Raw genomic sequence first — 16,059 nt, forward strand, 5'->3', positions numbered from 1 at the left:
GTTAGATGTAGCATTTAAGCTAGACGAAACATTTTCCTTGTTAGGTCTTTATCCCTAGGTTGACTGGCTTCCTAAATCTTTTAGCAACACGAACTTGACTTCAGATTATTCATCCTAACAACAAAAAAGGCAAATTCAATGACGAGTAATTTTGATAAACACTTTCATAGACATTTGGATTAAATTTGAATAAAATCTATAAATCATTTAAATCCATTTGTGGCATAACTGTCATATTGGCAATGGTACACTGTAACCAAATGTAATATTTTTGACGTATTAATACGAATCACAACACTGGACCACAATAGTTTATTTATCTGCATCTAAAAATGGTCTAACTGAATCTGCCTTCATCTATCTACCATTAATTCATATCTGTTTTTCCTATCAATGAACAACAATTAGGATGCTCTATAATCGAAACGAGGTACAAGTCTGCACCAAACCTCTCCCCACATTTGCTTTAAACGTAAAAGAAAAATGTAAAAGACTATTCTACAGCATAGACTGATGTCAACAAAACCATCACGGGGAAGCCTCCTCATCAGAAAATTTATCAGCGCTAATCAGCTTCAAATCTGCACTTTCTGTAATATTTAGAGCGGCAGCTCAAACTAAGCAAGCTTTTGCGTAGGTGATCGATCATCTCTGAATCTCAAACTCCAGTGTTCTTTGTGGTTTATAAATGTAATGGGAAGTTATATGAATCCTAAAAGCCCGCATTTTGTATCCTCCATAAACAATCTTTTCTTAAAGGTGAGTCTGTAAATATAGCTTTAATGAAATCTCCCACCTACAAAAAGATCAACAATCGACATTTACGGAATATAACAAGTGAGAAGGCATGCAAAGAAAAGGCTCATCAAGTACGATTCTAATACAATATTTTAAAAAATTGCATGTAACATAAACAAGAAGACACTAAAGAAATAAATATATCACATTTGACATCATTTTTAATAGAACAAAACATCCTGGTCAATCATATGTAATAAATCACTCAAACAGTTGTTTTCTCCTGTAGTAGCAATTTGATCCACAATTTTTTTCCCTTTAAAACAAGGAGTATTTGATTTGGAATGAGAAGGGAAAAAAATCAACCGCAGGAAAAAAGGAAGATTGATAATAACAAAACCGATCACATGCATATACAGAGAAATTCTGGGTGAAACAAACGGTAAAAAGGTACTCTAAAATGAGAACGTCTCTAATGTGAGCAAGGGTGTATTCAACCTTTAATTGAAGTTAAAATTATGATTCACTTTAAATTAAATGAAGGGTGGACATATAGCTTTATTTAAGATAAGCTCTTCAGGGGAGACTTGTCCAAACAAATGGTTTGAGCTTTAATTTGCAAGCAAAACCTTCTTTTGGCTTTCTAAATTATGATAATGTACAAATTAGATGATTGAAAAATTTGGTTTGAAATTATTAGAACGTTGTAAAGAATAACTGGAAAGAGAAAGTCAGATTGAAGGCTACATTAATGTGTTTGTCAAAGAGATATATAGTAAATATATATAAACACCAGCCTTTCAGGTCACATTGGCTGATTGAAGCATTGACATAAAATCACAATCCCAGGGCAGTGTTTAAAAATAATTAACACAAAAATGAAGGAAATAAAATATATTGTCCCAAGAAGGCCAAGAAATAAAGTCATCAATAATCAAATAATACCTCAGTTATTGTAAAGCCACAAGAGAGCAATTCTTTACTCTCCCAAGATGATGTAATGGATTTTAAAGGCATATCTAATAATTCTGTGACAAATGAAAGACAAAGAGGTTAGTTGTCAATGGATGAGTCAATGATAATCCAACGAATATCTTTTAAAGAATAAACTAAGAAGATGCCACTGCATACCAGATAGTTTACGGATTTTACGTAAGGAAGGGATAAATTTTTCAAGAGACTCTGCAGGCAACTCATGCAAATTCTGCTCTCCAGGGCCTAAGGACTCAAATAATGACGACAGGTTTTCCAGCATTAAGTGAACAAGTCTTTGTAGCTGAAAATGAGTAGAATAATGCTTAGACAAACTACTAATGAAATACAATTGTGCTACTACAAACATTAATTAGTTGACTTATGGTATAAATTCTACCTGTAAAGTCTCCTCAGCAGCTATGTCATCTAATAGAAGTATATCTCTAGCAATTCTTGAGAAAACTGACTCTAGGACCGTACACATGCTTTTCCTGTAAGTTGAAGGCAGCAAAAGTGGCTCCCATATGATATGTACTTTTTCCAGAATGAAAACAACCTAATCAAGTACACTCAGTTTCATGTCATTTGTGAAACTAAAAAGACATAAACTAATACTAGTAACCTATAGTAACAAATCCACCCGACCCTGTAGGTTGGGTACAGAAAAAAGACAAAAGGAAGTAAGGTAAAGTGTAATGTCGACATTATACAGACAAGAAAATTACCTGGTCAATGCTGAATTTAGCTGACTCAAATCGTTGCATCTGATGAGTATTCTGAAATCCATCAGCACCATCTATAGCCTATAAATATGGGCAAATATGAGAAAGTACTAGATCAGTAAAAAAAACCTCAACTATAAGTAAGATATCGTTAGATGCTTCAAGCATTTTAATGAAAGCAGTACCTCCTTCAAATTATAAATAACAAGATGAACTTGTCTCTGCAGTATTTCTTCTGCGAATAGCTGAAACCTTGGAGCCAAATCAATAAAGACAGCATGCTCCTTCATAGAACTTGGAAAGTCTGTTCGATACTGAGAAAAGAGCATCCAAATGCATGAGCCAAGAAAAAAAAAACATGATGTAAAATAAACAAGGTTACATTGTATGTTTGCCTTGACTTTTCATTAATTCCAGTAATGTTTTAAGCAAATGCTACAAACTACCATTAAAACAATACATAATAAAGATACATTAGGAATAAAGAAACTGGATTTTTTGGATAAAAAATAGACATTTTATTTTAAATGTTGTGTATTTACTTCATCCTTAGTTATTCAAGTATTTATACCTCAAATGCAAATCCAAGTATCTCCTGGGAGAGATAAAGACAGTCATTATGCATCAGAACAGCTACTTGATTGATGCCATTGAGCTGCCTCTCTAGCTTCACAAGTCAAAAACATTAAGTTATTACTGTAAGCTGAAAGTATACACAGACAACTAACACCCAAATAAAGTAGTAACATTGACACGGAAAACAACTGCATAAAGAAAATAAATTCTTCACAAAAAGATTGGATGTCATTTATAGGTCATCTCAGCCAATGTTCAGGAAAGGTATAAATACTAGTATAAAGGACATTACTCTAGAATCAATAATTATATTGACGATAATGTAGTGTTGCTCATTAAATTCACCCATAAAATCAATCCATGATAAAAGGAATACTAAAAAGCAGTGCCACTGCTAAACAAGGGCTAACCTTGACAGGGACAACTACTTCATAAAGAAGTATAGCATTTCTGACTGTGTGATAAAATTCCAAAGCAACTCTTGTAGATGACAGGCAAACATCCTGGACAAATATTCATTTAAAAAGATCAGCTTCACTGTTAATATAAAAATTATTGTAGGTCAAACAATATTTGGATGGTTTAATAATCAAACAATTATTATTACAGTAATGGTAATAATTATCTGTGTATACTTTCACACTGAAAATACTTAAATCTTAATTAAATTAAGATTATTTGAATGGTTTAATAATCAAACAATTATTATCACAGTATTAGTAACATGAAAAAAAAAATTCACTTCGTCATCAACTGTCAGGTTATCAAATAAAATCATTTTAAGCCTAGACAATGTAACTTCAATGCTATACAACAACGTCAACATCAACAATAGCCTTATCCCACTAGCAACTATGTGAATTTGACTATATAGATTACACTACACCATTGGACTCTATTAACCACCATCATGTATTTAGGGATTTTCCAAATGTTATGGCACTATTCCTTTAACATCCTTAACTATATATAATTCACAGGTATTTGTCAGCAGGACCAATTCTAGATGCGTGTTCAATTCTAGAGTGAAAAGGTTAGAACTACTGGGGAGGGGGGAGGGGAGTTTACTATTTTGTATACTTCCCCTTCAATTTATCAGCTGTATAACAAAAGCAGCAATTGTTTCAGTTAAGCCATATTGAGAGTGACCATTAACTCGAATAAGATGGGCCTGGTGAAAACCAGTGTACATCTAGTGATTGAAACAGTATATACATACCAACAAAAGTCCAGGATTCAAATAAAATATGCTGCATAGAGTCATTAGTAAAATATTTTCATTATTCTGGATGGTATACCTGCAGTGTCTGATGAACTAGCTCTATCAATTGTTTGGCTGCTTTGGATACTAGACATCTCTCTGATAAGAAAAGCAAATCTACCACATGGCTGGATGACTGGACCAAAGTTTCATCATTCTTCCAAATAGTACCATCTCTGGTATACTCCTGCAGCAACATTCTTCATAAATAACTACAGATGACAATAGCAAAAGAAGATTTTTTCCAGTCTGAAAACTCACTTGAGGAATTGAAAAGTCACATTCTAGAAGCAGATTTCTGGCTTTAGCCAAGATCTCTGTCTTTTTCTTAAATGCAAAGTGAACCTCAACATTTTCAGCAAAATTGCTCAGCCTGTTATCCTTGTCATCTGATGCTGAAATGTACTTGAGCTCTTTTAAAGCAGACTCAAATTCAGATGTACATTTGATGATCTTCTGAAAGTCAGGAAGTTTTGATGCATCTGTAGGGACAACCTGAAATCAGACACCCTGAGTGACTATCTGCAAATTATTAAATACCCACATTCTCTCTTGCTATCAGACACTGCAACAAATCACCAAATAACTGTTCTAGATCATATGATATACAAGGATCTGAATAATCTTATTTTTGTTGGAAGGGATGGCAGAGACCTTATGTGCTTGCATATCATAAGGCAACAGCAGCATTTAATCAAATTTCAATTGAAATCAATGAAATGGTATTTTTATAGATACACATCCTAGACTTGTTTCAAAGCACAGGATGCATGGATATGGTCTTCAATCAAGCTTCTATTGGCATAGAGATGAAGGGGGCAAACCTTAGATAGAAAGCTAGATATTATTAGCTCTGATATCCTTGGCCATGTCAAGCGTCCAAAACATCTCATCCAAGAGCTTTTCTGGAAGCAAATACTTCTGTAAATAAATTTGATAAAGAGCTGCAACCCTGAATAGAGAAATTCTCCATCCAAATATTCAAACTGCAAAATGAAAATCAGATATTTAGAAACACAATAGCAGTTAAATGAAAATGCTTCCTAATTTATCTAAATCAAGCAAGCAACATTCTCCCCTGCCAAAGGTGCTGACAGGCGTCTCTGTCATGGAATGGCAAAGCATGAGCAACATAATTGATTCTATGACCCTAACACATCACACTCACCTTACTATCTGATGATGGAAGTATCTTCAGTACAGCTGATTCTTGATAAAATTCCTCTAGAAAAGAAAGAGGTCGACCTTGATTTACAAAAGGAGTAATAATATACTTCATCGTCAAATCAGCAACTTTAGCAAGCCCATACTCTAGAATACCAACTACCTAAAAATGACATAAATTAGAAGAAGAACATATATACATACAACTGAGCTCATCAATTTCTAAATTTACAACAGCACAACAGGAATAGAATAAAAAGTTCCAAATGGAGTGCACAAAAATATATGAATTAACTTACATCCATTGCCTCCAGAACTGTTTGTAACTTTATCCCATTCACATTCTCAGCTTCTAAATGATACTTGACTTCAACTTGATTCAAGTCCCCATCAAATCGTACAGCCTTTTCCATAAACTTCATGAGGACCTCTTGAATCTACAAACCCAAATCGAATTCCTCTAAAAACAATCACAAACTCAATAAAAATCACAGACTATCCAACCACCATATCATTACTATGACACAAATCACATGAATTGATTATATTGTTAAATATATCATTGAAAGTATAACTTAACCATCGTCTATAAAGCAAATATGAGCTTGCCATATGAAATAAAGCGCATCAACTGTTTCCTACAGAGTGTATTATCAGCATTGTCGTCACATGATTATTATTATTATCATCATTTCATTTAGTTGAAAATTTTCCAAGTAAAATATACTTGACTGAATTCAAACTTCATAAATGAACTCCCAGACCCATGGTAACCATAGGGATAATGAGCATTTTGTTTCCATATAACTGAGTACTTAGTCTTTATATGGGGAGAAATATGGAAAGAAAAATAATGTACAAAGCCATGAAATACTGTATTTGTTTATTGCACATTCCCATACATCAACATGAACTCCATTCCTTTCACACTCGATTGACAATGCATTTCAAATTACCACTCCCCAAGACATATTTCACTTTCACATTCTGAAAGGTTTCAACTCAATTGGCACAATTATACATTCAAAGCACGAAATCCACGCATTAACACATAACTATAAACCTAATGCACAACACGAAAGCATAGTAGTACCTCTTCAAAGCACTGAGACCACTCCTTCCTCAACAAGCCATAGACCAAAGGCTCCCTATCATCCTCCTCACCAACTCTAAGCGCCACCTTCAACTCCTTCAACCCATGCGCCGCGAATTCGAAGTTTCCACTCTTCAACGCTTCTTTCACACTATCCAACCTCTGGTTCAATGCCACAACGGTCCCGACCAACCCTAACAGTTCTCTCTTCACCCTTAACTCCTCGCGCTTGGCCCTCGTCTCGGCCACGACCTCGCGCACCTCCGCATCGATCGGGCGGTCGGAGAGGAGGCGGAGGATGGCGGCGACGTCTTCGGAGACCTCGCGCGTCTGCGAAACGGCGTCGTTGCAGACGGAGAAGAGGCGCGCGAAGTCATCGCGGTGCGAGACGAGATAGGACTGCACCTGAGAGCGGATCTGGAGGGACTGCGACTCGAGGCGCTGGATCAGAAGGCGGAGATCCGGCGCCGAGAGAGGGGAGGTCGGGTCAGAGAGGTCTTGCGCCGAGAGAAGGTCGCGGACGTTGATCGTGTCGAACAGAGACTCCATCGACGGTGGCGAAGACGGCGGAGTTGCTAACGTGCGCTTGGAGTGTGTGTGTGTGTGTGGGGTTGTTGACGGTGGCCAGATGGGAGCGTTTGGACTTGATGGACTTTTTGGTTTTAGCTCTCTGTGACTCGTTAAGACCCAGCCCGGCCCAGTTACTGGAACGGGATTTAAAGATAGGCCCAAAGTTTGTATGCGTTTTATTTTTATTTTTATTTTTAATGAAAAAAGAGATAAATTAAATTAAAATATTATTTTACCCAGCAAAAAAAAAAGTATCCGTAAATATGTGTAGATAAAATCAGCTATAAGTATAAACAATAGATAATTAAATAGATACTCATTTAATAATAAATTTATTTTTAATTAAATATAAAATAAAATAATTTAATTTAATTTTTCAATAAATATACGTGTTATAATTATTTATTTTAATATAAAAATTTATTACCAAAAAACACAGGTATGTTTCAGAGAAGAGAGTCCTGTTGGAACTGGAGTAGACAAAATTGTTCCTCTTCCGAGTATTAAACCAAAAAACACAGGTGTGTTACTCTCGAAGTGAACACATTTGTTTAAGCAATTTGAATTTGATACCTAGTCTCTTCTCTTGGAAATTGCATGGTTTTGTACACACAAATGATTTGCCAGCTGAATTTAAACGCCTCTTTTGTCTCCCACCGCGCCACACTTCCAAAACCCCTCTCACATCCATCTCCCCTTTCTCTCAAAGTTCGGTGCTTTCGCGCCCCTTCTCCTCCCAGTCCCCTTCTCTCGCCACCTCCACCCAAACGACTCTCTCGCCTCGCCAGAACTCAAATTCAGCACGTACTAATCGATTACCTCCACTCCACGCGCGGCCACACCTTCACCGACGCCGAATACATCGCCACCAACTCCCCGCGCTTCCTCCAATCACTGCTCTCGATGATCGACGACAAAGACGACGACGTTTCCCGTTCGCTGCGAAAGTTCCTCAGGTATAACCCCATTAACGAGTTTGAACCCTTTTTCGAGAGTTTGGGAATCGACCCTTCCGAGTTGCATTCGGTTCTCCCACGTGGAGTGTTTTTCTTGGCTGATGATTTTGTCTTACTTGATAACTTTCATGTTTTGTGTAATTATGGGCTCCCCAGGAATAGGATGGGGAAGCTTTATACGGATGCAAAAGAGATTTTTGGGTATGCTAGTGGGTTGTTGGCTTTAAAGTTAGGAGCTTATGAGAGTTTGGGTTTGAGTAGGTCAACTGTTGCCAAGCTTGTTGTTTGTTGCCCTTTTCTTTTGGTTGGTGATGTTAATTCTGAGTTTGTTGCTGTGCTTGATTGGTTGAGAAGCATTGGGATTGAAAGTGATTGGATGGTGAGTTATTTGTCTTGTTCAAGGGCGTATAGTTGGAAAAAGATGCTTGATACCATGCAGTTTCTGAATAAAGTGGGCTATTCTGAGGAACAAATGCGCAACTTGTTTAGGGGGAATCCGAAATTGTTGTTGGAAGGTTTTGGGAGGAAGCTGTACTTGTTTTTCGGTAGGTTGCTTAAGGTGGGTGTTGAGATAAATGTGATTTATTCTTATTTTGTAGAGCATCCCGATATCTTGTCGAATAAGTGTGCGAAAAATTTGTTGAGAGTGATTGGTTTTTTGTGTGCTATTGGAATGGGGAAAGATGACATTGCACACATTTTGTCTGAGTACATGCATCTCTTGAGTACACGTTCCTTTAAAGGTCATAAAACTGTTTGTAAGGAATTAAAAGTTGGAAAAGATGATTTGTGCAGGATCATAAAGGATGATCCGTTGAAGCTAATTAGTTTGGCATCAAAACAGGAACAGAAGGGCGATGGAAAGGTAGATAGTCACGACCCACGTAATTATTTGGAAAAAATGACTTTCCTGCTGAAATTGGGATATACTGAGAACACTGAAGAGATGGCAAAAGCATTGAAAATGTTTCGAGGGAGAGGTGATCAATTACAAGAGAGGTTTGATTGTCTGGTAGAAGCTGGTTTGGACTATAACAGTGTGATAGAAATGATAAAACGAGCTCCTATGATTCTAAACCAGAACAAATCTATAATTAAAAAGAAGATTGATTTCTTAAGAAATGTTTTAGGTTACCCACTAGAATGTCTCGTGGGATTCCCAACATACTTTTGCCATGATTTGGACAAAATTGTTGAAAGACTTTCAATGTATGCGTGGCTGAAGGAGAGGAATGCAGTAAATCCTACATTAACCTTGAGTACCATAGTTGCATCCAATGATAAACGCTTTCTAAAATACTTTGTGAATGTGCATCCTCAAGGTCCAGCTGTCTGGAAGAGTTTAAAAAGGTTATCAAATAAAGATAAAAACTAATGGTTTCTTATAATGTATCCAAGTTTTGCTAATGTTTCTATTGTTGATAATATTGTCTACCTATTATTATGCTGTTTTACTGCTACTTGAAAGCAATTGCTTAGGTACATAAACTATCTGCGAAAGAGGTGATTCCCTTGACACCTTGGATGCTGGAAAACATGGTTTCTTTATGTTATAAGGAAGAAAGGGAGAGTCCATCAAAAGAGGAAGCAATTGGAATACTGAGTAACCCTTTTGGAACTAAAACATCATATTTGCCTACGATATTGGATGGTGAAAACAAATTGTGTGACTCTAAGCCAGGTTCTATTACCAGCATAGGTGGATCAGTTGTCAAATGTGATGAAACCTTGACAGAATATTTTCCGGGGCTTCTTGTTTGCCAGCTGTGGAAGCTGTTTTAGAGACTAAAATGCAGCAATTCCATAATTCACCTGATACTTTTTCTTCACCATTTCCACCTGGTCATGACAATTGACAATGCATTTGAAAAGCATTTTCCATCTGGGTTGTACATACAGCCACTGCATCTCATGATGAGAAGAGTACAGCTGAAGCTATTATAATGCATAAAGAATCTGAATCGGAATCTGAATGTATACTCGGTATCTCAGACGATGGAAGTGTTGCAGATACTTTTATTGCTGGAGCTGGAAATTTCAATTTGGAGAACATTTTTCTGCCTGTTGAGGAAAAGTATGCCTGGCAACAACGATGTCCAAATCAAAATTGTTGAGGAAATTGCTGTGGATTCTCTATCTGATGAAGAAAAGCAATATGTGTATAGATCACAGGCACAGCTGCTGACTGATAAATTTTGTGATGACCAAGGGTCCTTGCTCAATGAAATAGTTCAAGATATCGTAAACAAGTGCACATTTAGCATCTCTCTCGCATCACATCAGATAGAGTCAATCATTTGGTCAATGCCACTAGAAGCAGTTTTGAATATTATGAAAGAGAACAGGACCCTGCAGCTTGATATGGAAATCCTTGGAAGTGTGTAAAAGCAATGTAGAAAACTTTACGAATCATAATATTTGGTCAAGAAGAGGTAAAGCTACTAGTGCTCCCCAGGTTCGAACTAGCAAGGGTATACTTACAAACAGCCGATGTTGACGCTGAAGTTGCAATGAGCAATAAGAAAGATATCATAAATAAAATTATCTCTTATGAGTTTCTTTTCATTAAGTTCCTTGGTGAACTTGGGCAATCTGATTTAGGCAGTTTGCTAAAGCATGAGCGTGGTTTATTTATATGAGAAATTTTTTTATTTTTAATATTGTAAGCAATATGAATGAACTCTTCAACGACATTTATTTATTTATTTATTTATTAATTTTCAGTTCTGAAAGTATTTTTCATTTTGAAAATTAAACACTTTTATTATCAATTTTAAAATTATATTTAAAATATTATTTCATTTTGAAATTCTTAAAATTGATAATAAAAATGTTCTCCTATTCAAGCTAACAATAAAGTAAACTAAAAACATATATTTGTTGGCTACTTGGGGCTGACACGACATTGTTATGATATTGTTTTTTTTATAAAAAAAAATTCATGATTTTATTTTTAGATATTTTCTAAAAAAGTCTCATAATAATGAAAATTATGTATGTTTTATATATTTATTTCTCCTTACGATTTAATGATGTAAGACTCTCTTATATTCTGACAATGTTTATATTTTGTTTGGTAGTTGGAAAAGTTTAGATTAAGATGAGACACAATTCTATGTAAGATCAAAGTCAATCATTAACTTCTTTAAAAATTTTCAAAAAAATTATGGATTGTTTATCTTATTCTTAACAAAATATGTATATGTGTTTATCATTAATAATAAATTTTGTTTTTGTTGTAAATACGTTACAATATAATCATTTTATTTGTGAAAAAAAGATGACAATTAATTTTTAAAATAAAGGAAAAAACCAATGTATTTTCATTTTTGTAGAGCAAATATGATAGTTTCAAAATAAAATAAAATAACATAAACATTTCTTTAAAAAGGAAATTGGTTAAAAAAATAAATTTTATTGTTATGCATTATAAATTAAAATATTTTTACACTATCATTCAATTATAAATTATTATATTTTATAAAATTATTAACTTTTATTATAATAATAATTTAAGAATTATAGTTAAAATGATTACAAACTTTTTGTCTCTAATGATTTTAATTTATTACACCAAAAAAGAAAACTTTATACGAACTAGGTCTATGAATGAAATTTACCTGTCAAAAGTTGTTTATTTATTTATTTATTAAGGAACCTATCAAAAGTTAAAACATTTGCTTGGGTAAAGTATATTTTTTTTTATCTTAATAGGTTTCTAAATTTTTATTTTTAATCATTATAATTTAAAATATTTTATTTTATTTTTTATACATGCCATTTTATTTATTTTTAGTTTTTATAGTTATAAGATCTACTTTTAATTTATTTGTAATTGCATAAATTTTAGTTTCTAATCTTTATAAAAATAGATAAGGGAACAAAATTTTTTAGTTATAAAAAATTAAAAGATAAATTATACTTTTGATCTTTTATTTTATTTTATAGATTTATTTTGGTCTTTTATATTTTAAAATATTTATTTTAGTCATTTATCTTATAAATTTAAGTCAATTTAATCTATTTGATTTTTTTTACTTATTTAAAACTATCATTTATATAAAAATTATTAAATATAATTAAAACTCAAACCAAATGTGTTATAAATATAGTAAAAATAAAAAAATTAATTTTATATTATTTTCTAGTTATTCATATAATATATATATATATATATATATATTAATTTTTATTATATTTATAGACCTTTTAAATTTGAATATTAATTGTTATTCACATAGGTGAATATCATATTACAAATATCATATATTGAATTAATAAAAATTAATTCAAAATTTTGTTATAAAACTAAAAATAATAATTATTTTAAAAGAATCAAATTGTCTAAAATATAAAAGATCAAAATAAAATTTTAAAAATAAAATAAACCCTAAACCCTTAAAAAAGTAAAACAAAAAAGTGTACGGAAGATTAAAAGTAATTAGAACTAAAGTTAATTTCAACATACACAAAGATAAGGTCTTTATTAGCAAATCATTGTTGCCCCTTTAACTTGTTATATGTAATTTAGGGAATTTACTATCTTGTTTTCCAATGCTTCAAACGAGCTCTTTGTAAATGTGAAGCCCTTTGTATTCGCACTCATCCCTTATTTGCAAAAAAAGGGTATTCTTCCAAATGATTTCCCACCTCAATCAAAACCACCCCTTTCATTTCTACCCTGGTACATATGTAAAATCGCTGACACCACAAAACCCCTTATTTGCAAAAAAAGGGTATTCTTCCAAATGATTTCCCACCTCAATCAAAACCACCCCTTTCATTTCTACCCTGGTACATATGTAAAATCGCTGACACCACAAAACCCATTTTCCGTTTTTCTCAAAGTTCCAAGCTTTACCGGTTCTACGGCTACCCATTATCTTAAAGTCTCATGGGTGCATTCTGTTAACTCACACTTTTCTGTGAAACGGGTATCTCGGCATGTAAAGGGGAAGGTGCAGGATGTGCTGTTAGATTACTTGCATTCAAGCAGGGGATACAGCTTCATGGATGCTGAATTCATTAGCCAAAACTCGCCATCTTTTGTTCACGGTTTGGTGTCCGAGTTTCATGGCCAGGATGAAGATGTTGCAAGGTGTTTGACGAAATTCCTGAGGTACAACCCCATTAATGAGTTTGAACCATTTTTTGAGAGTTTGGGGATTAGCCCTCATGAGTTGCCTTTGTTTCTCCCACGTGGCATGATGTATTTGTCTGATGATCATGTTTTGCTTGACAATTTCCATGCTTTGAGTAACTATGGGGTTCCAAGAAATAGAATAGGGAAAATTTACCAGCAGGCAAAGGAGGTTTTTGGGTATCCTAGTGGATTGTTGTTGTCGAAATTTCGAGGTTATGAGAATTTGGGTTTGAGTAGGTCCATGGTCATCAAACTAGTTGTTTGTTGCCCTTCACTTTTGGTTGGTGAAACATGCAGTGAATTGGTTATGGTTTTGGATTGGTTGAAGAAAATTGGTATTGAACATGATTGGATTGGGAATTATTTGTCTTGTTTGAAAACGTACGAGTCAAGAAGAATGCTTGATGCTATGGAATTTCTTCATAAAGTGGGCTATTCTGAAGAACAGATGCACAATTTGTTCAAGGAAAACCCTGCATTATTATTGGAAGGTCTTGAGAAGGTGTATGTATTTTTGGGTCGAGCATTTAAGTTAGGTCTCAATAAGAATGTGATTTATTCTTCCTTTATAGAATATCCTCATATCTTGTCAAATAAGTGTGTGAAAAATCTATTGGGAGTGATTGGCTTTTTGTATTCTATTGGAATGGATACAGATGGCATTTCAAACATTTTGTCTAACCACATGCAACTCTTGAGCGCACATCCCTTGAAAGGTCCTAAATCTGTTTGTTTGCAGTTAAAAATTAGAAAAACTGATCTATGTCAAATCATAAAGGATGATCCACTAAAGCTAATTAGTTTGGCTTCAAAACTGAAACAGAATAGTACTGTACAATTATCTTGCGATGAGCCAAGTAAACATCTGGATAAAACAACATTCTTGCTGAAGTTAGGATATGCTGAGAACTCTGAGGAGATGGCAAAAGCAGTAAAAAAGTTCCGAGGGAGAGGTGATCAATTACAGGAGAGGTTTGATTGTCTGGTTGAAGCTGGTTTGGACTATAACATTGCAATCAAAATGATACAACGTGCTCCTATGATTCTAAACCAGAACAAAGTTGTGATTCAAAAGAAGATTGATTTCTTGAGAAACATTTTAGGTTATCCATTAGATTGCATTGTGTCATTTCCAGCATACTTGTGCTATGATTTGGAGAGAATTATGCTCAGATTTTCAATGTATGCCTGGGTGGCGGAAAGGAAAGCATCAAAACCTATGATGACCTTGAGCACTATCCTTGCATGTTCTAATGAAAAGTTTGTAAAATACGTTGTGAATGTGCATCCCGAAGGTCCAATCATCTGGGAAGATCTAAGGCGGTTATTGCAAAAAGATAAGAGCAAACTCTTCCTTTAAGTTTTGTTTAAGATGCCTATTTATCTTAATATATGCCTTGCTAATTCATTTTACCCAAAATACCTTGTTTTTTTTAGATAGGAAATATCTTTGCAAATGAATAGGCTTTCTTTCTTTTATGCACAATAAAAATTCTATTTAATTGTTGATTCATCTTACCCACGTGTGTATGCTCAATTTTCCTTCTATATTATGAATCAATTTTAACTATTTCATTTTGTTTTGGACAATTAATGACCATTTAACAAATCCCATTGAAGAGGGAAACCATTTATACTAGATGTTTGATAAATCTAGTCAGAAAACAGAAACTGTTTTTTTAAGTGGTGTTTGGTACAAAGAATGTTTTAACATTGCTGGAAATGTGGCTAAGGAATAAAGTTTTCTGTGTTTAGTAATATAGAATGAGAATATTTCCCTGGAATAAAAAATTCATTGGAATGCTAATATATGAAATTATGAATAAGTGAATATAAAAATTTCCCATCTTCATCGGTGAGAATAAAACTTTCCTGTGGCAATTGAATGCAAAGTTACTAAAATTTTTCATGGTAATTGATAGTAAATATATTATTCCTGGCAAAGTTAAATAATTACCAAACACATTCCATAACTTTTTTTTTTTTTCTAGGAATAGGATTTCTGGGAGCGAAAATTTCCAGGAAAATAGTTTAGTTGGTAATAAAAAAGTTCTTGTACGAAATGTTATCAATTAAAAGTACCTATCCGTAACCAGATTCTCACTACTGGATAACGTATTAGTAATTTAGTGCTGAACAGTGGAAAGCAAACTTCATATATATGATGAAATCAACAACCAGAAGAAGAAACAAACACATGGAATATTGAAAAGGACATGCTTAATATCTCTAGTGGGAGAATATTTTAGTACTGAAAATGTTGATAGAAAATTGCAACTTTTTATTTATATGTGGATCTATGGATATTCACAATCACAGTTGAGTTTACTGACTGAATCTTTTAATCACCAAACTCTGTTTCTGCTCTATATACAATATACATGACATGATTTCTTTATACAAAAACATTTCCTTTTATCTACAGTGAGAGATGCACAGCAAGTTAGCCAGCAACTCTAACTTGCCAGGGGGCAGAACCAAGCCATTTTTCTTGATCACTTTTTTCATACCGTTCTCTTCATTTATCTTCTTCTGCCACCTTTCCATTTGTCTAGTTCTGCTTGGAGCCGCCATTTTCCTATTTTTTCTTCTGTTTTCTTTTTCCCCTGCTTGTTTTTTTGTTGTTTCTGAACTCTAATCAAAGTATATCTTACGAGTGTTACGAGCCATCAATGCTTTTACTACGTATAGTATATGCTGCCTAAAATTTACCAAATTGAATTGACTTATTCTCTAAGATTTTTGCTTAGATTCCTAGTAACTTAACACAATAATTTGCTTTTGTACCATTTTATATTCTGTTTTTCACTTTTGTCTTTGTTCTGTGTTAAAACTTTTTTATTTTTATTTTTATATTTTTT

At 33.8% G+C, this 16,059-nt stretch overlaps 3 protein-coding genes across 4 annotated transcripts; 2 read left to right on the forward strand and 1 right to left on the reverse strand.

Moving 5' to 3' along the window:
- Window positions 1–179: 179 nt before the first annotated feature.
- ATZW10 (centromere/kinetochore protein, putative (ZW10)) lies at window positions 180–7,276 on the reverse strand. 2 transcript variants are annotated; one of them, XM_020349972.3, is made up of 14 exons: window positions 6,530–7,267; window positions 5,736–5,873; window positions 5,441–5,599; window positions 5,097–5,258; window positions 4,534–4,767; window positions 4,310–4,459; window positions 3,422–3,514; window positions 3,007–3,102; window positions 2,621–2,749; window positions 2,439–2,516; window positions 2,111–2,269; window positions 1,870–2,014; window positions 1,684–1,766; window positions 180–796 (listed from the first exon to the last, which is right to left on the reverse strand). In XM_020349972.3, the coding sequence occupies exons 1-14, from the start codon at window positions 7,076–7,078 to the stop codon at window positions 713–715; spliced, it is 2,259 nt and encodes a 752-aa protein (XP_020205561.2). In that variant the 5' UTR covers window positions 7,079–7,267; the 3' UTR covers window positions 180–712. The 2 variants fall into 2 exon arrangements, with proteins under 2 accessions (XP_020205561.2, XP_082919257.1); XM_083063131.1 differs by lacking the exons at window positions 180–796; window positions 1,684–1,766 and having other exon boundaries at window positions 1,875–2,014; window positions 2,111–2,204; window positions 6,530–7,276.
- A 264-nt stretch (window positions 7,277–7,540) lies between these two features.
- LOC109810366 (transcription termination factor MTEF18, mitochondrial) lies at window positions 7,541–10,778 on the forward strand. The gene has a single exon (XM_083063132.1). It carries the CDS (start codon window positions 7,697–7,699, stop codon window positions 9,428–9,430), a length of 1,734 nt encoding a protein of 577 aa, XP_082919258.1. The 5' UTR covers window positions 7,541–7,696; the 3' UTR covers window positions 9,431–10,778.
- Window positions 10,779–12,588: 1,810 nt separating this feature from the next.
- On the forward strand, window positions 12,589–15,229 carry LOC109815096 (transcription termination factor MTEF18, mitochondrial-like). Its single transcript, XM_020379694.3, has one exon. The coding sequence runs from the start codon at window positions 12,804–12,806 to the stop codon at window positions 14,556–14,558; it is 1,755 nt and encodes a 584-aa protein (XP_020235283.1). The 5' UTR covers window positions 12,589–12,803; the 3' UTR covers window positions 14,559–15,229.
- The last annotated feature ends 830 nt before the right edge of the window (window positions 15,230–16,059 follow it).

Source organism: Cajanus cajan, chromosome 9, assembly GCF_000230855.2.
Source record: "Cajanus cajan strain Asha chromosome 9, NIPB_CcT2T_4, whole genome shotgun sequence".
Lineage (NCBI taxonomy): Eukaryota > Viridiplantae > Streptophyta > Magnoliopsida > Fabales > Fabaceae > Cajanus > Cajanus cajan.

What these genes read in the sequence shown, in the direction of transcription:
- LOC109815096 (XM_020379694.3), top strand. Translation starts at nt 12,804, where the DNA reads ATGATTTCCCACCTCAATCAAAACCACCCCTTTCATTTCTACCCTGGT.
- ATZW10 (XM_020349972.3), bottom strand. Translation starts at nt 7,078, where the DNA reads ATGGAGTCTCTGTTCGACACGATCAACGTCCGCGACCTTCTCTCGGCG. An exon ending in AAGTAGTTGTCCCTGTCAAG is followed by an intron (nt 3,103 to 3,421) that starts GTTAGCCCTTGT and finishes TGACTTGTGAAG; the next exon opens with CTAGAGAGGCAGCTCAATGG. An exon ending in CTGCTGAGGAGACTTTACAG is followed by an intron (nt 2,015 to 2,110) that starts GTAGAATTTATA and finishes ACTCATTTTCAG; the next exon opens with CTACAAAGACTTGTTCACTT.
- LOC109810366 (XM_083063132.1), top strand. Translation starts at nt 7,697, where the DNA reads ATGGTTTTGTACACACAAATGATTTGCCAGCTGAATTTAAACGCCTCT.